Source organism: Cyanistes caeruleus, chromosome 2 (assembly GCF_971803275.1).
Source record: "Cyanistes caeruleus chromosome 2, bCyaCae1.hap1.1, whole genome shotgun sequence".
Lineage (NCBI taxonomy): Eukaryota > Metazoa > Chordata > Aves > Passeriformes > Paridae > Cyanistes > Cyanistes caeruleus.
Window position 1 is genome coordinate 31202348 of NC_141702.1, and position 23718 is coordinate 31226065.

General features: G+C 36.1%; 1 protein-coding gene across 6 annotated transcripts in view; it reads right to left on the reverse strand.

Annotated features, from left to right (window-relative positions):
• Positions 1-23718, reverse strand: part of COL12A1 (collagen type XII alpha 1 chain) — a 99361-nt gene that overhangs the window by 69316 nt on the left and 6327 nt on the right. For 4 of the 6 annotated variants that reach the window (XM_086876302.1, XM_086876301.1, XM_086876304.1 and 1 more), the window contains 11 exons: positions 18486-18602; positions 17665-17808; positions 16728-16784; positions 15798-16061; positions 15520-15684; positions 14895-15068; positions 13788-14078; positions 12962-13564; positions 11299-11571; positions 8789-9061; positions 7599-7871 (listed from right to left, as the gene is read on the reverse strand). The exons of 1 other annotated variant lie outside the window; for it this stretch is intronic. In XM_086876302.1, coding sequence (XP_086732428.1) covers positions 7599-7871; positions 8789-9061; positions 11299-11571; positions 12962-13564; positions 13788-14078; positions 14895-15068; positions 15520-15684; positions 15798-16061; positions 16728-16784; positions 17665-17808; positions 18486-18602 — 2634 coding nt within the window. The remainder of the gene's footprint in view (positions 1-7598; positions 7872-8788; positions 9062-11298; positions 11572-12961; positions 13565-13787; positions 14079-14894; positions 15069-15519; positions 15685-15797; positions 16062-16727; positions 16785-17664; positions 17809-18485; positions 18603-23718) is intronic. One more of the 6 variants, XM_086876303.1, reaches the window with a different exon arrangement.

Consider the following 23718-nt stretch of genomic DNA (forward strand, 5'->3'; position numbering starts at 1 on the left):
CACAAGCTTCAGAATGTCAGATTCACTTTGGCAGTTTTCAGCTCAGAGCACTTTTCATTGCCTACAGTCCCCTGTACGTCTCTCTACCGTTGCTTAGAGCAGACACACTTTCAAAAATTCACTTGGTAACTTTCAGTCAGGTGCTTTTATACCCTGTTCTGGACTTTTGAAATGTCCAGTTTCCATATTAAGTTTTTCCACTGTAGTGTGCCAGAGACCCAATATGATATTAAAGCAGTTTCCCTCTATCCACTTGGCTTACTTCCCGTAGCTCTCCAGCAATCACTGTTGTTATTGAACACAAGACTGAATCAGCTAAAATTAAAATGTTGACATTCATAAAAGGCCATTATTCAAATGGCCTTTCCCCTCAGAGACATTTACACAACTCCAGCTGATCTCAGTGGGATTTTTACATGCAATTTGGACCCAAATTTTAAACAGCTTTCTGTATGTGTTTTTTAAAACCAGGTTTCAAAATCAATCTGCAGTGGTGAATTTTGTGCAGAGCCCTGTTTCATTTAAGTTAAACATAGGATTTCTGTAAACCAGCAACCTAACATGTCAGAATCAACTAAATAAGCCTTCACATGCAGAGGCATAGACCAAAATGGTCTGGCCTGAGTCCTGCCTTGTTTACAATGGGAAAAAGTCAGGAGTATCCCATTGTGTCAGCAGACTAGATTGCCACAGCTAAGGATCCAAGTGCATGCATCAGAGGAGATGATAGCAGGATCACTTCAGTGTTACTCTGCTGGTCAAACTCTCCTCAGCACTGGAGGAGGCAGTCTCTTGGGTGGGCTGATATCCTTCCCTTCAAGACATAAAGTGGCTAGCAACCAGCCCTCAGGCAAGCAGAGAGGGGATTGGCCATGGTGCAGGGGAAAGCCAAGGACTTACTACACAGAGGCATCCTCACATGACCCCACTAGAAGAGATTTCTTCTCTTCTGCAGAAAAGCAAGAAATGCCAACCAGGAGAGTTCTAACCCAAAATAGAGGAACTTTAGCCAGAGCACTCTAGAGTCCCTGATCTAGGGTAATGCCTACAGCTATTCACATTCAGTTTCTTTAATATTCTATCTCTTTTCCAAAAGTTATTCAGCTAACACTGTATAGAAATATCTTATTATTCACTCAACCTTCCCCCATTGGGGTTTTTTTTCTGATACATATTTCATCTCCTAGATAAAACTAAGATAATTTCAAGTCAGTTTCAAAGGTCACATTCAAAAATCTTGTAATGTGTAATTTTAAAAATGCATGATACAGCATTAAATCTCCTGAGGACACTGAGTCCTTGTTTCTGTCAGGACTGAAGCAGCACTACACTGTCTGGCCATTACATAAAGTCCTTCTGATATGCTAAAAACTTCATTGTAAGAAAATGTCAATTGAATTTGTACTGTTCTGCCTGTAGGAGTTCATTCATCACTAAAGCATTCTCATGATACTACAGAAACAGCAAAAAAGAATCATTTATTTAGGAAAGAACTGCTATCCATTTTCTGACAAAAAAAGAGACCACTTCCAAAATCTTCAAACCTAAACTATAAGAAACATATACAACAGAAAATCACTTCAAACTTAAAATGACCCAGTCATGACAACTTTTTTTTTCATATATTGTTTTAGTACAGCCCAATTCTCACAACACAAATAGCTACCCCTCAATCAAATAAGATGGAAGGTTTGGGCCCCATATCACTGAAACAAAGATTCTCTTTCTAAAGCAGAATGACATAAACACAATGACAAAATTATCTCTCAGATTTATTTATACTCTCCTGAATATAATAAAATATGCCTCTTTTTGCTTATTCTAAAAAGCAAGAAGATAAGAAACAGAATAGGCTGACACCCCTACTAATGGAGACCAGCAACCTCACATATGCCAAAGAACTTTGTTCTTTTTTACCAAAAAGTGTGTCTAGCCTAGGATCTTCACTGATATAAGTGGAATTACTTGGAAATTTCTCAGTGCAAGCAAGATGGAAATCTGATCACTAACTATTTTTCTGGAAAAAAAAAATAAACCACTTTTTTACTAAATTTATCTGAAATTCTTATTTTAAAGTGCAATGACTTCCCTGATTACAGTCAGTTACTCAAATATTCTTAAAACTTTTCTGAAAACCATATAGCTGCCAGCAAAAGGGCACATAAACCAGATCTTTAGCTTTCAAGCTTTTCAGACATTTATTAGGATTAAGCATTTCTGTATTGATTGTTTAATCTAGCAATGAATTTCTTACTCTTTAAAACAACAGCAAATTATGAAAGTTAATCTGTTTAACAGCTAATGTACAGTATGTTCTTTTCATCTGACAGCATGCATTTGGGCAGAAGATCAAATTCTTGCCAGACTTAAAACCACTTCTCTTATTAAAAAACAGATTAGAAAAACAGTAGCTCTCACAAACCACTCGCTGTCTGCTGCATTTAGACTCACTGCCTTCACCGTGTTTCTCACTGTATTTTAAATCTGATGTATGAAGGCTTGGGTAAAAACCATATGATCCCAAGAAATATTGAAAGCCAAATGTTTGTTTGGAGTGTTTGGAGATAAGAGAAAGACTTTTTCCTAAGATATTCCGTTGGTGTTTCTTGCTTGTTCTTCAGTCTCTATTATATAACATTAAATATAATCAGTGCAAATTTGTTCAATTCCTCCAGCTGTCACAAGCCCTGTTCCACCCCAAGGTAAATGGCAGCCTTCACTGATTTAATTTACTTAAGCAGTTTCAACAACTTAGAGTGAGCTGAGGGGAATCATAGCCAAAAAAGTATGTCTGAGGAAAATTTTTCCATGGCACCTTTATAGAAATGCTCCAACCAAAGCTGCCCAGTGATGGATTGCCATGCACTTTTGAAAGTGAGAGAATAAAAGTGGAGAGTTTTCTACAGCACATATTTTGTACATGTAGTTATATTTAAAGCAGTATGAAATATAAAGCTCCAGAATTTTCACCTCTGGATGGTACTTTATAGCTGTAGACAAAATCAACTAATGACTGAAAGAGGTCATATAAAAGATGAGAGAGCTATAAATTTCCTAAAATCTGGATTACTGAAGAAGGAAAGCATACTCCTTCAACAAAGGAGAAAATACGTTGTTTCCCTTTTCCTGCTCCAAAAACACCAAAAAAAGAGAAATAAATCCATTCTCTCTGAATAACAATTACCTGGTAATGGAACAGCACTCTCAGAAATGAGTCATTTTCTGATTACTCATTTGCTAGACTCTCTACACTGTGTTGTCTGTGAACAGTCCATAAAATGCTGATCCTCTGGCATGTGTTTATCTTTGGGCTGGACCGGAGAGCTATGCAAACAGTTTATAAAAGAGATTATCTACAGTTACTTGGGGGAATATTTGCCCTCTCTGCTTTATGCAAAGAAGCAATAAGGGCAAGCAAAAAGGAAAACACAAGGAGAAACTGAGATTACCCAGATGGTAAATGATATCAAGTACACAGAATCGTTTCTGGGTTTCTGTGTATTGATTTTCCCGTGAAACAAACAATCCACTTCAAAACACTGCAAAACTACCATGCAGAGCAAAGCAGAGGAGCAGGGTGAAAATTGTAACTGCTCCAAAATATTTTGGAGATAACAAACATAACTGAAAGGCCTTCAATGAATACCTGGGCAGACATGTCATGCAGATCAGGTTAGAAATTCAGCCTAAAAATTTCTCAGGTTTTTTCCTTTCTGCTGAAGGGTACTCTTGTCTGAGAGCAACTGCCTATGTGAGTTCTACTACTACATGCAGAACAAAATAAATCATTACTGAAAGCAGGAAGAATGTTTGCCTACATCCTTAATCATAGAAGATCATTTAGTGATTCAGTAAAATTCCATAAACATCTGAGAGTTTGGATTTTTCATTTCCTGCCACTTGACTATAAGATAGTTGGAGAAGGTACTGTATCCAACTCCTCCTTTCTCACTTTCCTGTTAGTGCTGAAATGTTCTCTACACCCAAACTGATTCCTCTTAGGCTACATATTAATTCCATGAGCTAGTAACCATCCCAGTTTGAAAGGCAATCTCAAGCCTTGCTCCTGATACGATGAGCAACTATGGCACCAGTGACTGAATAGGTTTGGTGAGAATTCATATGGTGAAGACATCAAGTAAGCCCATAGGGATTCCTGATACAGAAAAATACTTAAGTGCTCAGTCTTTCTGGGTTGTTGGCAATGAAAAACACACACCACGCTATTTTGTTTCTCAGACACCATGGCTCATGGAAAAACTAACTGAAATACTAAACACTTTTTTATGCTTCCTTTCACAGCTTTTTTGTCATTACTGTTGATAAGTTTATTTCTCCAGAAGTTAAGACCTGTCCTATTTCCAGCCTCAGTCAGACAAGCTATTTCAGCTACTCATTAGTCAACTATTCACTTCACTGACCTGCATAACTTTTCATCCTGGTCCAACCATGTTTATTTTAGCTTCACAGCCAGCATGACATCTCTTTTCATGTAAACATCTATACTGAGCTTTGAAATTTGAATGTTACCTTTCAGTTCCAAAACTACAACCCTTTTATTCATAATTGCCTGGGTTTCTTTAAAAGTTTTGTCATTTTATCCTTCACTGTGGTAAGATAGGGCCATACAGTGAAATACTGTCTTATATGCTGCAAAAAATATTCTGAAAACCTTTCATATTGTTACTCAGAGAGTCTTTTAAAATATCTATAACTATGTTCAAAGAGTCCTGGCCTAATTCAAGTACTTTTATTGCCCCATGAAACTTCAGATATGCCAATTACGAAATACACAGTAGATATTCCATGAGGAAATATCATGAATTAGGTCTTTGCTGTCATGAAAAAAGAAATTTGTATTCTGTTCTTTCCCTTTGATCACCCAGTAAGGACTGACATCTCCACAGTACTCTTATTAACATTTCATATAACCAAGAAAATTTAAGAGATAGTTTTAATACGAAGAGCAATGTTTTCTGAAGAGCACCTTGAAAGGATTTTCAAATCCAGCTGAATCTTCAAAGAATTTATACTTGAGTCATAAAGATATATCTGTCAAAATGGTAATTTTTAATTTGGTTTCTTCACAGCTGAAAATCTGAATAAAAAGTCATTCAGTTGAGTGATAAGATGCTATTTTATTCATATTTATCCCAAGACAAAATCTGTCACTGAATTTTTAATGTAATATTTTAATTCAGTTGTTTGGAGCAAAATTTCCTACAGAAATGCTTCTGTGATCTTTTAAGTCCAACACTCATTTTAAACTTCATCTGGTTGCATATAAGCCCATACTTAAGGTAGAGGCAAATATTCTTTTAAATTATTTGTCTCTTTAACCAGTGTCAATGTTTTTCTTCTTATTAACAATTTAGCAGTGCAGAAAGTCCAAATAAGAATCAGAGCCCTTGAGGGGGACACAGGGCAGAGAGCACTGAAAGGACAAGACAGTCTGTACCTGAGACTGAATTCTGGTTTTCTGATGATTTTGTCTTTTGGATTCTACTGTATTTCATTCACTGCTCTCTCTAGGATGTGTTTTAACTTAAGCTCTAGGCAGTGCCCTAAAAGATTTTTCTTTTGCTCAAGTTTTATGATAGGATAAAAAGCTAAGCTTACTTTATGAATTTAAAACACACTTGTCTCCATGGCTTCATGTTAATAAAGAAGCTCTCTGATGTTTACCACAAATATACTCAAAGAAATGTTTCCACCAAATGTAAACAGCTAACTTGGTCAAACCTTTACTAAAATATGAGGTATGTCCTAAGGAAGTGAACCATTCAGTCTGTTTAACAGTGAGACAGAGGCCTCTCGAGATTTGCAAAGGAAGACTGAGGCATTTCTCTATGCACTGATAGCACAGAGGAGAAAAAGCAGGGCTGTCAGCTTCTTATGTCTACTTGGGATGCAGTCTGGTTTTGCTCTGAGGGTGAAATTTGTATTCCTGGATGGACAGGAATACAAATGTTCTGGCTCATGTTCTGTGGAAATAATAAGGAAGACTCTTGCCCAATATATTCTGTGTATTGTGAACCTGCAGGGATGTGGGGGTGAATTCAAACTATCCCATATAACATACAATCTACATTTTCACCCTCTCTCTTCTCTCCAAAAAATGTTACACCTAGGAAGTGGCAGCACCACCACCAACAGGGAAGTTCTTAACATCCTCACCATCTCTGGCTTTTCTGGAGGGTATGGGCAGTGTATTGACACATGATCCCATTTAACTGGATCTCAGCAATGTTCTGGGCAGGAGACAGGCTCTCCTCTCCTACAAAAGGAGACTTTCAGATCTTGCATGGGTAGTGACAGCAAGGGAGTTAGGAAACTTTCAGCATGAATTGCAAGGTGCCTGGTTCTCTGACAGCTGAATCCACCAGAGTAAGCAGGTCTCAGGCAGTGTGACAGGCAGGCAGTTGGTGTCTAGAGCTCTCACTTACTCTCTGTATAGTCAGTGGACAGAGAAATGCTCATTTGAAGGAAAAAAGAGATCTCAGATGGACTATCTGCCTACTGGAAGTATTTGCCTTTCTTCATCAATCACAGAAGAATCCTAGAGAGCCCATGCTGCAGACAGCAGTGTTCAAATACCTAAATTTTAGTAGGAAGAATTCAGCACATTGGTGAATCATTGAAACAGATTTTTAAAATTATTTCATTTTACATTTTCTTATTTAAAACGGGTTTTCTGGATTGTTTCCTAACCTATGTCATAAACAAAAAGTTGAACTGGTAGAGAAACTGAGAATCAAGTATATTCCTACTGTAACATGATTATCACCAATGGACAAGTCTTAATTCCACACAGTTCATCCATAAGATGTTTTCAAGTGTGGTGCCTACGCAGCTGCAGTGCCAGATTTCAGCAGTGCATCACTGGCCAGCACAGTGCAGAGTCACACTTCCTTTCAAGGCCTACAAGGCAGCTTTCCTTATCCTCTGACAATCTACAGATCACACTGAGAATGCTCACAGAGAATTATTCTGGGAAATTATCTGCTCAATGTCAAAGAACAGCCTTTCCACCTTATAAGAAAGCCTTTGGGTCCGACTTGTGCTTTTTCCAGCATTCTGTTTATGCTCAGCTTTAGGTTTTTGTTAGAAGCAGGATATGACTCTGTATGCCTAAGACTACATGTTGTTTCTCTGATGCAAAAATGTCCCCTGAACATCTTTCAATCTGAGTACTGTAGAAATGCTGCAAATTTTCAAATGGCTGAAATACTTAAACCCCGTTAATTAATCCTGTTACATTAAGAACAATATATCACTTAAAGTGCTTGGAAGATGATAGTTTTAAGACAAAATATTTAATGGAGGCTGGTGTGGAAGTACAGTCAGTTGTGGTTGGTGCTTCTGGCAATAGCTTTTTCAAGAGACACAGAATCCTCTCCACAACCAGGGATTTAACCCACTTTTTTTTTTTTTTGGGGACAGTAGGTTTGGAAAGTCCATGTAAAGTAGGGAAGTATCTTTATGTCTATTTTTCATTTAAATATTTACTTCTACAGAAAACTTGGGAAGACACTTAAAGACACCATAAACATCAGTCAGGTAATGAATAAATAATAACAGAAACGATAAATAATTACCTTCAAGTGTTTCTCCCTCTCCAGAAAGGGCATCTCCTGCTCCAGAGGCATACAAGGCAGACACAGTCAGTGCATACCTAGTGGCTTGGTCCAAGCCTTTCAGCACTTTAGAGGTAGTGTCACCTTTCACAGTCACTTCCTTAGTTTCACCTCCTGTGACTGGTGTGTATGTTATAAAGTACTGCTGCACTTTGCCAGGAGCAGCACCCCAAGTCAGCTTCATTGTTGAGGTTGTAGCATCAGAAATTCTCAAATTCCTTGGATTTCCTCGGACTGCACATGTTAAAAGATGTTGAAAACAAGTTGAAGCAGGCTTAATTTATTGGTTTATCTTTTAGGTTACAACTACAAAGGATTTTATGCTAAAAAATAATTCTCTAATAGGCTGGACCAACACTGCTACAGTGCACCTTTACTGTAATCAGGACTGTACAATCACATCCTCACCCTGCTTAGGCAAAAATGCACCATAAAGTCCACTTAATTTTTTTTTCCTGTAAAGCAGGCTCAATCCTGGAGCACTTATACACACTAGTGCCTCTAGACATGCTCAGATTCAACAAAGATTTATGTTGAAGAAACTGTCTTCAGAATCAAGTCAAAGATGACAAATGAAATGTGAAATTAACACATTTTGGTTTCCTAAAGAGGTCTTTTTGATGATAACATTCGTGGCTCAGTGAAACTTCAACAATGATCAGGACAGTCATACTGTCAGTACTCTCTGGATTTTCTTTAATAAGGTATGATACATGTTAAAGGATCATGCATTTTCACATACATGAAATCTACAGTGATAACTTGAGAAAATTAAATGTTTCATTAATTTCTTGCTAAACATTCAGCACAAAGTGCAAACAGAGTCTGAAAAGGTATAGAAGGTATATAATTTATATCACTGACAATATGAAGGATCATGGGGATAATTAATCAAAAATACAAGTACATTCTTTGCCCAAGTTACATTGCCATATCAGATTCAAGACACTGTATTTTAAAATGAAATACTGTGATTTTTATAAATTCTACTGTCCTAAGTTATCTCCCACCTAGACTTGGGCAATGTTATAACTCTGTTCATCTAGGATAATACATATGAATTAAATGGTTTATTCTCCTTTCAATATGAATATATCAAAATGCAGCAAGTTTTTCTCACGCTTACTATGTTCACACCATTGATCATGTACCTTCATCAGTTTTTGCATATCCAGTCAATGGATTCCCAGGTCCAGACTGATACTCAGGAACAACAGACACTTCATATCTTGTATCTTGGATCAAATTCTGTAGAGTAGTTGATCTATCATTTGCTGAGGCAGTCACTTGTCTCCTTTCTCCTCCAGCAAGTGGTCTATAAACAAGCCTGTACCGTAGCACATTTCCTGGAGCTGGAGTCCAGCCAACTACAAAGCTATCAGTAGTTTCATCTGTTATCCTTAAGTTTCGAGGAGCACCTTTAACTACAAAAAATATACACATGTAAGTTGTAAATATTTGCCTTTAGAGAAGCACTATCTGAAGCAAAAACCATTCCAACCATTCTGCTAGCTCATCCAGTTTACCAAAACTGCTTATATTGCCCTCCCATTGCTTTAGGGTACACACACCTTTAGTAATTTCGAAAATTTATGGTCATAGTTACATTCAGCAGTGGAACAAAGTTGTCCCCAAAAGCACATTCCTCCCAGTTTATACAACTGCTTTTGAAACTCAAGACAGTCTGACTGTGTTTAGTGGTAGCAGTAAAACTGAACTGTGTAGGGGACATTTGGGCATAGTGAGGAAACTTCTTGACAAATGGTATAAGTTTCCTTGCTGCAGCCATCTGCTTCTGTACCCCTTTCATTTACAGGTGGAAAATGGCAGATGTCAGACATCTGACTACACACAGACAGCTGTCCTACTTGCAAGAACAAACAAGGAGCAAACAGTAAAACAACCCCACCAAACCAATTCTACTCCTTTGAATTTTTCAAACAAACAATATATTCACTGCAATATGAGTTACAGCTAATGTCTAAAAATGGTTTCTAAATTTAATCTCTTACTCAAATAAATAGTTTATTATCCTAGAAACTAAAGAAAAACTGTGGTGAATTCTTTAACCTGCTCCTTGACAAAAGCTACAGCAGTTCAGATGAACTCAGTGGGCACACCAAATGAGACTTGACTCTTCCAACAGGCATGAAGATCTACTGTACTGCATGCTGCCTAGCAGTACCTAGCACTGTCACTTAGGGGAAAAAAGTTCTGCTTTTTATTTACTACTTATATTCCATAAGTATTCTTCTTCAAAGTTAAGAGTGGAGTAATTAATAATCCTGGTTTAAAAAAATAAACTTGTTTTCTATTAATCAGAAACACAATACTCAACTTCAAATCTTTTAAAAGCCTGAAACCAAAGCTAATTGCCAAGAAAGCCATCTGGCTCAAACTGTTAGCTAGATCTGCATGGAGAGCTGCTGATGTTTACATTGCTGTAGAAGAACTCTGTCTTCTGAGACATGCTGGGATATCATCACATCACCATGTTAATAATTATTTAAGGTAGTATCAGTTACAAATGGGAAGACAGATTATTTTTATTGAAGCTTTTCCTTCTCCTGTCCTTTATGCACAAAAGCTACATGCTCTATCAGCCAAGAGTTTGTTTTCCTAAGGGAAAATTATGTGTGGCCAAAATATTCTGACTGGTACAGTCATGGAAATGTGCACACTGACAGTGAAACCTGTATCTTCCAAACTTAACATCCAAAACTAAGCTATTTTGTAAGTGTTTATTTCTATCAGTCTTAAGAGGAAAGAGCAATTAACAAATCTTCATGCTGTTTCTTTTGCTCCCTTGAAACCATTTATGTCACCAAAGGTCACAAATGACAGCATGGAATAATGAAAAAGAGTAGACCAATATTTTTAAAAGCATGGTTTAGAGTAGACTGAGTGTTCAACTACTGGAATAGAAAATCAAATCTACTTTAATGCTGCTCCTTTCAATAAGGGGAAATGCATCATGGCAACTCTATCAAGAAAAAGTAAAGCTACCATGCTTAAATTTACAGCCATTGATCACATAAAACACATACTGACGTCAGTGGAAGTTTTGAATGAGTTATTGGACCAGACCAATGAATTTCTGATAAAAAAAACCAGTTAACCAAAACTCAAGCCCTTTTAAGCCTACTGTAATAAAATATTTCTACTAGTGTTATATTAGATATAAACACAGCAAATTGCATAGGCACACATTTGTCTTCGAATGTATTGAAGTCAGCATTCATTCCTGTATCAGTCTCATAATTATTAAATAGAGTAGAACAGAACATAATAGTTGAGTTGGAAAGGATCTACAATGTTCATCTAGTCTGACTTGAGTCTATATTGACAATAATTCATGCCATGGAATTTAATATTGAGAACACACTACTTCATTTGAAAGGAGGCCACTGCAGAGGAACACAGCATCCATCCAACCTTCAGGAAAATTAAAGCCCAATCTTAGCAACTTAATATTTGCATATTACTGGAATTTTAAATCTTTACTGAATGCATTGAGATACAATAATGTTTATTCTCATCCTGCATGGCAGTACAGCTTCTCAACCTTAGTTGACTGTTCCTCATTTACCCATTCTCCAACTAAGCAAATTCCTATTTGAACATATGACTCCCTTGTGTCTGAGGATAATGGGAATCCTACCTTCTAAGGTGGTTTCCTCTCCATCCAAGGGAGGGCCATCACCATCTTCATATTCAGAAATCACACTGACTGCGTAAGTAGTTTCAGGTAGTAAGTTGGTGAGAACTGAGCTGGTAATTGAAGCTGGTACTGAAACAATGAATTCATCTCCACCGACTGCTACTTTGTATTTAATGAGATAGGACAAAACCTCGGATCCAGCTGGGGACCAGCTCACTTTGAAACTCTCTGATGTTATGTCAGAGAAGACCATGTTCTTTGCAGGTACATAAGCTGTATGGAAATAAAAATGTGCATATGAGGCATACTTGCCAGAATATGTTAAACATAAAATTTCTAAAATAAATAATAAATGTTCCTCAATAATTTGATTTGTTTTAATTGAACAGATACTTTGCTGCATGTGCACAGTATTTGTTTTCTATACTTGCTTATATCGATCAAATTTAAAGAAGATCACATATAGGCTGCCTAAAATCATTTACCAGTAAGTAGAAGAACCAACTCAGTGATTTCTAGATCAAATAAAAACAATCCATCTAAAAAAATACATATTTATGAAAACTTAATTCAGAATCTGATGATCAAGTTAGTTTCCATATTTCATATGTCCAATGAACAGCAATAACATTATGTCCTCAATGGAAACTAAAAATTGTTGGGTTTTTTATTTCAGATCTAGATTTAAAATAAGACAAAATAAAACACAATATTTTTTCAGGAATGAAGTCAAAGGGGAACAAGCAATTTGATACAAGGCACAAACACAAATCTGACATCCCAGGCTTGTTTTGCTTGGCCTAGTCAGCCTAGCAGTGGGGATCTTAAAACTTAAAATCAAGCCCTCTAAAACAAAGGCTGCTTTGCTGGTTTGTTCCTCATACCCATCCTGAAACAAAAGGCTTATTTTTAAAGAGAGTGCAGCTTTCAACACTGGGGACTCTTCAATGTTAGTGTCCTACTGAGTATAGGCAGGGACACTGTGGGGGCAGCTAATCATAAGTAACTTTATCGGACCAAAAGTTGGCCATTTAGAAAATTTTTGAATGTTAAACGTTATCCATGCTGGCCTAATTTGGATGTATGTGAAGACTTTCATGTGCTACCTCATTTCAGTCTTTACAGTTAGATTACAATCACTATCACCTAGCATCAGCTGTCTCAAGTTGTCTTGTATAAGCCCATTTCAGAGGGCCATTAATTTTACCCAAAAAAATAATGGAATTGTACTCTAGAGCTGTTGGCATTAATTTGTTGCCTTTGAACATCTAAAAGACAAGCTTAGACTTGCCACCTGGTTTGGTAGAGCTAAAAAAAGAATGCTCTGGTAACTGTTTTACCCAAGACATTGAGTGCAAAAGCAGAGCATATCCACTAAGGTCATTCCAATAGACACACCTTTTATTAGAGTTTTAGATACCTGGCAGGGGTGGGGGAAAAAATTTCTCCAATATTTTTTCATTTCCATTTATCCATTAATTTCACCTGTTGCTTTTAATACGTTTGAAAATGAGAAGCAAATCCCCAGTTATTAAAATCATCATTTGTATAAGGACAATTTCATCAATATAAATTCTTTAGGTAACTATAAGCACAAAACATTGGTTCAGATCCTTTTTTCATTGCATTTTCTACATTCTTCTAAGTAATAGTAGTTACTTACATTTTCTCCTTATGGCAGCCAGCTCCTGCTCAATTCGTAGGCACACAGACTGTGTAAGTTCAAATGATATTCTTTGAAAAGCATCAAAATCTTCCACGGTGTAAACATGGGTGTCCGCAGGAGGTGATGCTATTGCTTCCAACTCCGTACGCACTGCATCCTTCACGCCAACCGCAAATATTTCTACATCTGCATCTCTCAGCTTAATTGCAGGTTCTTTAAAAGCATCTGATGATTTTCCATCAGTGATAAGAATCATGACTCTTGGCACGTTTGGTCTTGATCCTTTGCTGGTAACAAATACTTTCTCCCTCACGTACGTCATTGCTTTGCCTGTGTTGGTAGATCCACCTCTGTAGGGGAAGGTGTTAATAGCCTGAATTATGTCTTCCACTCTGTTGTATCTGTTCAAAGAAAACTCCATATGGGGATCTCTGCTGTACTGGACAAGACTTATCTGTACTTTTCGAGGTGATATCTCAAAGCTTTTAACTAACACTTCCAAAAAGGCTCTTACTTTTACAAAATTGGCGATACCAATGCTATAGGAACCATCCACTAAAAATACAACATCAGCTTTTACATCCACACCACGTGAGCATTCTGCAAAGAAGAAGAATAAACACTGTAAACAGATTTTCAACAGCCACATAACATTACAATCATATCTGAAGTTCATGTATCACACACAACTGCTTATAAACTAAGTAAACTATGCTAAGCAAAGCTGTTTCTCAAAAATAATAAAGGTATGATATTAAAAAAAGCATCAGAAGTTTCATCAGGGAAAACCTACAATTTGAAAATAAGGTGGCTCCAAACTCACCCACTTGAACTTTTACTTGTTGTGTTTTTTCCATTATGGTTATTGGCTCACTGGGGGTCAGTCCTTTCATTGCATAAACATTAATTTGATACTCTGTGTCTGGAGAGAGATCTTTAACATTCAGAGCAGTAGTCTGAGGACCCACACTCAGTACATGCTGTTTTCCCCCAGCTATCATTGGAATGAACTGCAGACGATAGCCAGTTATTTGGCTTGTGGATGGATCCCAAGTGATTCTAACAGACTTTGAGGAGATCTGAGTGGCCACAAGATTTGAAGGAGGCTCCACCACTGAAAGAAATCAAAAGCAAATCCAAAATATTAGTTACAAATATAAACATATTTTCTTAACGGTTTCTATTTCTGGAATAAGTTTAGTTATCCTTGCTTGATCTTCACTAAAAATAATTTTGTGGTATTTTTTAGCATAAAAAGATAGAAATTAATTACAGGAAAGTCCAAATGAGACATTAATGCGAGGGCAAATATATGAACAATGCATTTGTGGTCCCCCAAGTATAGCAAAGCTTTTAGGAGAAGTGCTGCCCAGCTCCAAAACTGCTTCAACCCAGAGTGAAAGCTACGCTCACAGGAGAACAGTAGAAAGAACAAATGCAGACTTGAGCAGAGAACAACAGCAGAGTCATCTCTACTGCCATTTTTGTCAAAGAATAACTACTCACTTAAAACTTTACAGGGCAAGAAACCTGTAGTGATACAGTTTCATGTGTTTATTTTCTGTTTTCTCCAGTTTTCATGCTTTTGTTCTTAAGCTATTACATATTCTGACCCTTCCCCAAGCAGTTTTTCTTTCCCATTAACACATTTTTCCACAGAAGTGATGCCTGCGTCCAAACTGACTCTGATAACTGCACACCACTGTGCTGCCTTTGAAACTATGGAATAATGGATATATTCCAAATCTGCTACGTCACATGTTCTGTTATCCTGCATTTAAAGAGAGAAAACTGGGACCAGTTTTCCACACTTGCTAAGTGAAGCAATGGATAAAACTCTAGAAATAAAGGAAAGGAAGTAGGGATAGCCTCTTCAATAGACATTGGAATAAACTGAAACTATAAATACTTTTTTTATCAGGTATCTCACCTTCTTCCCCACTAACCAGTTCACCTAGTTGTTCATCGACACCGGAGCACACTTGCAAGATAATTTCATTCTGTATATCCACAATTCCATCAAAATTAGCCACATTGAACACATGCTTCAGTGACGGCTGAGATGCAATTAGCTTGAGTTCCTTTGCATCTGCTGCTTTGATACCTAGAAGTTGCAATAGACAGGACTGTGACAAGTTGCCATAAAATACAGACAGCTGTGAATGTATTCATGAAGTATCAAAACATCCTCGGATGAAGCCGAGTTTCAATTAGTTCTTCCTTCTGTCATGATCAATAATCAAACTACAAAGTAACGACTAATGAAATGAGGTGTCAGACTCAGTTTTCAACCAGGGAAAATGTATAAGTGAAGAATGAGGCCAAGGTTGGAACTATGCTAGTCAGTCATATTAATCTCCATGTAGGAGCTACATAATTACCACCAAATTAATACAGCTGGTGTGTTCCACTCCAGAGGGCACAAATGACCCATTTCAAGGCATACATTTGAAAAGAGGAGAATAATGAAATTCTTCAATGATACAGTCTGTAAAACTTTCAAATTAACTTTTTATGAATGTTAATCTCTCAATCATTAGAAAAACTCAACGTACCCAAGGAAAAAACTTCAACTCCTATGTTGCGAAGCTCTCTTGCAGGAATTTCTACATCATCTTGAGCTTTTCCATCAGTAATGACAATTGCTACTTTGGGAAAGCCTTTTCTTGCTCCAGCAGACTCAGTGAAAGTGTTTCGAACAAGGTAATCAATAGCCTCACCTAAAACCAACATCACAAGTTGTGTCTTATTAGACTTGTATGAACTAGGATTTAAAGCAAATTTGAACTGCGAAATGAAATGCAGAATAAACATGTATGTGGGAAATCTGTACCTGTCATTGTGTTGCCACCTTTGTAAGGTATCCTTTTAATTGCATCAATAAGATCACTTCTTCTGAAATACTGATTTAAATTGAACTCTGTTCTTGTATCTGAACTGTACTGAACAACTCCAACTCTCGTCTTTTCTTCCCCAATGTCAAAAGCTGATACAAGGGCAACCATGAAGTCCAGAATATATCCAAAGTTATTTCTTCCTACACTCCATGAACCATCTACCAGGAAAACTAAATCTGTCATTGCACTTATGGAGCATCCTGGAACATAACAGGACAAAAAAAAAAAAAAGAACACTATTAGCAAATGAGCAATTGTATTCTTACAAATCAGTGGGAAATGTCTAATGGAAACGCAATGGGTAAAAGCAAAAGCAAACAGATATTTAAAATATTGATCTTATCTGGGGTATCTTGCTTGGGGAAACATTACTCACATAAGTGAGTTTTCTAGCAGACATTATCAAAAGGGAACTGCTTCTAGAGACCTCTCACACTAATCCACAATAACATATTGTTATGCCACAACAGATGAAAACATCCATACAAAACATTTTTAAAAGTTTTATAAAAATTCTATTTTGTTACCACTTGTACCTTGAATCTTTATTTCCCCATTGTAGCTGCATAGGTTCCTCTGCAAAGCCTTTTATCAACAGCACAATGACTTTCGTTAATAGGACCAAGACACTCATGGACTTGCACAGGTTAGTTACATGAAATCCCTAGCTTCGGCACCAACTTTGCACCTTAATATTTCAATGCATATAAATTCCTTCTATCCTAGTCCCTTCACAAGTTTTCTTAACTCTGCACAACTTTACAAGTTAACTTCTTTGGCAGGGAACACAGAAGTACAATTTTACTTTGTGAGCTAGACCTCAGATATGATGAATGTCAGATAAGTTGAAAAGCAAAGCACCTTACTTTGTAATTGAGCCTCAACCTTCTTTTCCTCTGGTATCCCTGGGCCGCCTGTCTGAACTACACAAAGCACAACATGGACAGAATGAATGGGGGAAATAGGGTTAAATTTTTAAACATCAATGAAAAGCACATAAGGAATATGAGAAACACATCTGACACGCCCAAGAACACAAAAACATAAATGCAGGTTCTGAGTATACCACCTGTACTTACAGCTTTGACAACATAGTATTCAGGGTGACACAAATACAGAAAATGTAAATATCTAAGAATTCTCTTTATTTTTACATCTTGTACGGTTATTTCCTGAAAATTAACTGCAACATGCCTGGAATACTAATATTACCCCTCTCTAAAACCTAGGGGAATTGATAATTAGTAATTTTCCCATGGTTCTTTGTGAAGCCTGAGACATAATACAAAATGTGCCATAGAAAAGAGTCTGCTGTGCATTTTTATTTAATTCAATTTATTTTATGATTTTTAAATTATTAATATTTATTAAAGTTTAAATTCCATATCTAAGTATGCATTTAGATATCCTGTGTCAGATTTTATGATTATTTGATGAATATAATTTGCTTTCTCACACAGAATGCCAGTCCAATTAATTTGTTACTGAGGTCAATGATTGTCTACCCCTTGAATGCAGCAGAAGCAATTTATAAGAAGTAGGTATAGCTCAAAATACATAGTGGCCTCCTGCCAATAATTCTATAAAGGCTGGGAGACACTATATCCATATTAGTATCCTTTGATCTCTTGCAAATTTTCTCTGCTTCTACTATGACTAATGGAAAAAGGCTGTTCAGACAGTTCCACCAAAGGAGAGTTTAGGTATGTGGCAGTTTTGTTGGAGAACTGGATGAAAGCCAAGTTTTGTGAATGACCGCTCAGTTATCTTAATTGGCTTTCTAATTGTACTGCAGCTACTTACTTGTCAGCTGACCAAATACAGGAAGACTCTCCTCTCTGTCGTCATATGAAGCTATTGATACAACATACTCTACATCAGGTATAAGATCTGATATGACAGTTTGGGTAGTGCTAGGTGAAAGAGTAAATTCTTTAGTAGGTCCATCTGCAATAAATACATAAAACACTCAATGCATCCTTAAAATCCAATAATATTGATAAGCTGATTGTAAAACAAAATGCAACAGGCAATAATCTATCTCAAACCCCAGTGATAATTTTAGAATGATACACTTTCTGTTTTCATGAAGTATAAATATTGAAACATGAAACTTTAGGCTAATGTGGTTTTTTTTTATAATGAATAAAATTGCTAAAGTGTTTAACAAATTCCAGGAAATTTGAAACTTGAAATGTGCATACAAAATGTACTATCATCTAAAAAGTCATGTCCTGTTCTGATTCAATATCACTGATTATTTCTCAAAGTGAAAAAGAATAACAGCTGTCTTACAGAGCATAATACAATTCTTGAACTTTAAAGTGAAAGCATAGAGGAGGAGTGATCATAGAGCGATGATTTGACCTTATTTTTGCTCCTTGCAAAGCAAAGGCATCCAAAAATTGTTACTTGCAGTCCCAAAATGGTAAACACTATGGCAAGAATATCTCTGACTTGGAAGAATCACTGTCTCTCCTGTATGCCCTTTATTGCTACCCAGACTTGATCACAAACTTCTAAAAGATTTTAACAGCTACTCTCACATCTAAGTTAGATATAGGCAAAAATAAACTCAACATTTCAAAACATATAATCACATAAAAAATGTTGACAGAACTCACCACTTGTTGGAACCACAGTTACTCTGTAACCCACTATTGCATCTGGTGGCCTTTTCCATGACATTTGAACATTATGTTCATCTATAATTGTAAAATTCAAGTCTGATGGTGGATTAACTGCAAAAGATTTATATCAGGTAGGTGTTTAAAAGCTTGAACAAGTTTTGGCAAATGAATAAATAAAAAAAAAAATGTTTAGCAAAGCTTACTAAAATTGTCTTTGCATAAATTTGTTTCCAACAAATATAAAAATATATTGTTGGAAAAAGAGTAAAATAAAAGCTGACGAAATATGACAAAACATCAAAGAGTATATGCATTACAGAGGACAGCACAGAACATATGTTTCTTGAGTTGCCAAGACATTCAAGAATGGCCAGCAAAATCAAGCACAATAGAAAACACATTTGGATACATGTACAATGAGTTCACAGATAATCACCACATATGCAAACATTTCACATAACAATTAAAGGAAATTTTTTTACATGCTGGGTGCAATCCGTACAAGCATGCCAAATCACAACCTGCTTACAATATCATAAGATCATTTAGGATGTGGAGAACACAGTACTCTTCTTAATTAGACATCAAAGAATTGATCAGGTTTTTTAATATAGTCTCTGCATATGATATTTCTTATAAATTTGACTGAAACTATAAACTTGGCAGAGAAAAGAAACAATTTAAAGAATACAGGAAAAGACTGGGTATTTAATGTTCAATAAAACAATTTCTGTTAAGGTCTAGATATGAATATCTATGCAAAATGTATATCAGCAATAATGATACATTGATGTATCATTACATTATAAAATATGGAGAACTCCACCCCTTTGTTCCTAGAAGCTACTAACGTGACATACTTTGCATATAGCACAAAGGATTCAGGAACTAAGGGAATAATAAATGGCATTAGCAATGGTTGCAAATTGCCAAAATATTCAAGCTGATGTGAAGTTCTCAAAAATAAAATTCTACCTGTTTACACCAGATTTCTGTACAATTTCAAAGGTGTAAACTATTGTTTTCATGTTCCCTTTGCAGCAGGTGTACCCATACTAATAGTGGCATTTTAGCATAAAATGCCAGTATGGTTCCAAACAACAAAATGGTTAATTATGAAAAGACAACATCAAAATATATTTAAGGACATTTATTTTACAGAATTTATAGAAAACGGCAAAGAGAGCACCAATGAACTGAACAAATGACTGCAAATAAAACTTGTAGGAGCTGATGACAGAAGTAACTGAACAGTACAGAAAGAAATAGTTTACATACGCTAATTTGCAGCATCATGCATATGTAAATGAAATGTTGATTATTGTTTTTTTAGCTTCCCACAATGGACAAAGCTTCCATGTACAAGGTTCATTACACAAAGACGTTTCATAAATATTTTATAATGATATTCTCTTTGTAAAATTGTCATGCTTATTCATGCAGTATTTTACTGACTCACTGTCAGTGCATGGTAGGTGTATTATATATTATTGTTTAAATAGGTCTACAAAGTAAGATTAGATCCAGCCATACTTTCCTTAACTACTAGTGAGAGAGTTTTGCAGGCATTTTTAAAAGACAGATCTTCTGTTTCTTAGAAGATCTCCATCATATGTCAGATTTCATATCAGATTTGAATATCATTTTAAAAGCAGATAAAGTAGTAAATGCTAGAATGTTTAATTATGAAAAGACACTGTCCAATTACAAAAAGAAAAACTGATCTAAAAAAATATGGATTTTTTTTCTTTTAATTTTCTGTAATTTCCAACGATAGGATAATATGGCTTTATAATACTGATACAATAGATAACACTAGTACTGAAGTAAATGTTATTTTACCTGTTGTCCATACACAGGCAGTGAGATTAGACCATTAACCTGCATGCACAGTTTATTCATCATTCAGTTTATGAGTACCACAATGCTAGAGATGACAGGGTAGTTACTTAGTATCAAAATCATGCAACACATGTTAATAGTAAAATACATTTAGATGATAAGAATATCATTATAAAATATTGTTTCAGTAGCAATGGCTCAGGACAAATTTAATGCAAAGGCAGAGACAACTGACCTGAGCATGCTTTTAAAAAAATTCAGTACATGGAAAAAGTAGCACCACCAACCTTGCAAGTAAATTGGCATGTTGCAGCAGAGACTTTAGGCTTTAACTGCTGAAGGACAGCAGCAGCCCAACTTGTTGATATCCAAATGACCGGATTCCAGATAAACTGAAAAAGCTGACTGTGAGGAAAAGTCTTTAGCATTTTAAAGGACTTTGTTCAATTTTATGAAAATTCAGATGTGGCTCTTGGCAGGTAACAAGAATAGTACATTGACATGTGAGTGATATATCCATTCATCCAGGTGATCATGGAACAATGGCATTGTAGGGGAACTTGAAAGTCCCCTCGTCCATCGCACGGTCAAGACAAGATTGGCCACCCTGTGTCATTCCTGACACATTTTCTCAGATCATTCTTAAAGACCTCCACTATTGTCAAGACTGACAGCTTCCCACAGAAATTACTCCAGAACCTCATTGCCTTTATCATCATAGTTATTTTTGAGACCTAATCCCCATCTTCATTGCTGTATTTTAAATCCATTCATCTTCATTCATTCTCAGCCTGTGGCTGGCTTATCAAACTCAAGCACTGAATACTTTTCCCACAGAAATCCAAAAAGGAATCTTGCTTGAGTGAAAAAAAAAAAAAGCCGTTTGGATCCAATGTCATCAAAACTTCTTCCAGATGGACTGTTTGATACTCAGACAGAATCTCCAAAACATCCATGGACCTTCACAGGGGTCAGATTTCACCCAAGTGAAACCAGCTGTGCGGTAAAGACCAAACCATGGTCATATGACTGAGAGTAGTAAGCTGATCTGAAGTACAGAAAAAATGTTTAGATGATAAAAACCTTATTGTGATAATAAAATAGGGCAACTGTTACTCCATCTCATTAAAATTCTTCTTCCAGAAGGGAATTCATCAGTGGAAAAATAATACATCTGCAATATTGAATCAAACCAGAGTTCTAGGGAAAAAATGCCCCTTGCTGTAGGACACATGCCCTTTTTTAGGGACAAACCTTAAAACTTGGCAAAATCTTACATGCGAGTGCAGCTTAACTCCAGCAAGCAGTCTTGATGTCAGGCTACTTGCAGCAGTGAAGTCGCACCTATTCTTAGTGTAGTGACACTTCTGATCCTGTGCCCATCAAAATCCATGCCAACCTCTCACTGACTTGTCAAGGTACAGGATCATGATCATAAAAGGTCATGGTTTTGTAGTATTGCCTTCATGCAGTGATCCAACTGTTGATGCACAGAAATGCATAGCTCCCCTATGGGTCTCCAGAGGAGTAAAAGCATATCCTGCTGCACAACAATCATTATTTCCACAGCATTAATTTTGACCACTCTTAGAACTGCCTTATGATACTTTCCTTAACTGGATCTTCTATATTATGCACCACAAAAGAAAAACAAAATAAATAAAAAATCAGACATAATATACTTAAAACAGTGCCAGTTCTTGTGTTATATACACATGCAATAAGGGTATAATTTCTGAAAAGAAAAAAAAATGAAAAGAGGAAAGCAACTTTCTCATGCTATGCAGGTCTTATATGTCTTATATTAGCTTGTATTACTTCACAGGTAATATAAAATTTTACATCTTTTTGCAGATAATGCAATGTGACTGCTAGAGGATTCCAATGAATACCTTAACAAGAGAGAAATAAAATATAACTGGAATATCAAGCAATTTATATCTAGAACCAGATTTAAATGTGATATAACTTGGAAGTAGCTTCCATCCACAATCCCTATGTGAAACATATTTTGTGATTCCATCGATGGAAAGGACACCCTGTAATCAGCATGTAAAGTAACATGTTAGCCCATGTTAAAATTACATAGAGTCTACAGAAGCCAAAGAGTAAGCTCAGCCTTACCATCACAGCAATAAGGCCTGCTGAGGCTGCAAGGTGCCAAAACTCTTTATTTACTGTTTTTTTTCAAAAATGGCATGAATTTGGCACAGGTAACTAGATCATTACCCCAGTTAAGTTCCTCTGAAGTCTGCATTGTCAATGTGACTGGGAGAAGGAATTACCTACAGCCTAGAAATAAAGAGCAGCTTCTCAAAAGAGCAGCTTCTTAGACTTGTTAGATATTCATTGCCAATCACAACACAGAAACATTGCCATCTGTATCTTTGCATTTTTTTAATTTTATATATGTATATGAAATTTTTCTCAAAATAGAAAATGCATAAATTTAATTTGAAAAAAGATTAATTTAAATCTAAATATACCTATACAAATAAAGACATACTTATCTCAACATAACACATATATATACACACACATTGTATGTATGAATATTTACCAAATTTGACATGTTTGTGCATATATATGTATATGCATGTGTATATACACTTACACATGCATGTATATTTTGCTTTTAATTAGAAGCAGGAAAAACATGTATGTATAGTCACCCTCATGTATATAAAAATTTAAATTTCACATGTCAATCTACATGGCTCTCTATTTAGGAACTTTTGAAATCAACAGCTTCTTTCTCAAAAGATATTGATATGCCATCAAAAGATATTAATATAATGGTCCTACCAACCAGTTTCAAAACTTCAAAAGTTTCACCTATCCCAGATCACCTCTAAGTCATTCAGTCAATGAAAAGTAATGTATTCAACACAGCTTTATTACAAGCCAAAAATTCTAATCATCTGCAACTGCAATTGCTGTGCTGCAATTATTTGTCACTTACTATACTGGGTGTCCTGGTAACAGATTTTTCACCAGACAAACCTTTTTATGCACAACACAAATGTTCCCTACTTGGATCAGTGATGCCCTCCTTCCTTATCTCCAGCCTAGAAAACAGACTTTTCTAGGTCTGAACCAATTCCTGAAAAACTGAAAAGTCAGCACCTACAGAAGCTCAGTTAGGTTACACAAAACCAATGATTTCCACATTTCTTTCCCGTGCCTTTGAAAATCCCTCTGTATTAAAAAACATTACATGCTACAGAAGCCATGACAAGATCATAGCAGTAACTTGAGGTTATAATTAATAGATTCTTCACATGCCAATATACTTGCCTTAACTATAACTAAAATAAGAGTCCTTGGCTCTTTGTGATCACAGATGAAAAAAATACTGTAAGAGAAAGGAATTCTGACATGTGGA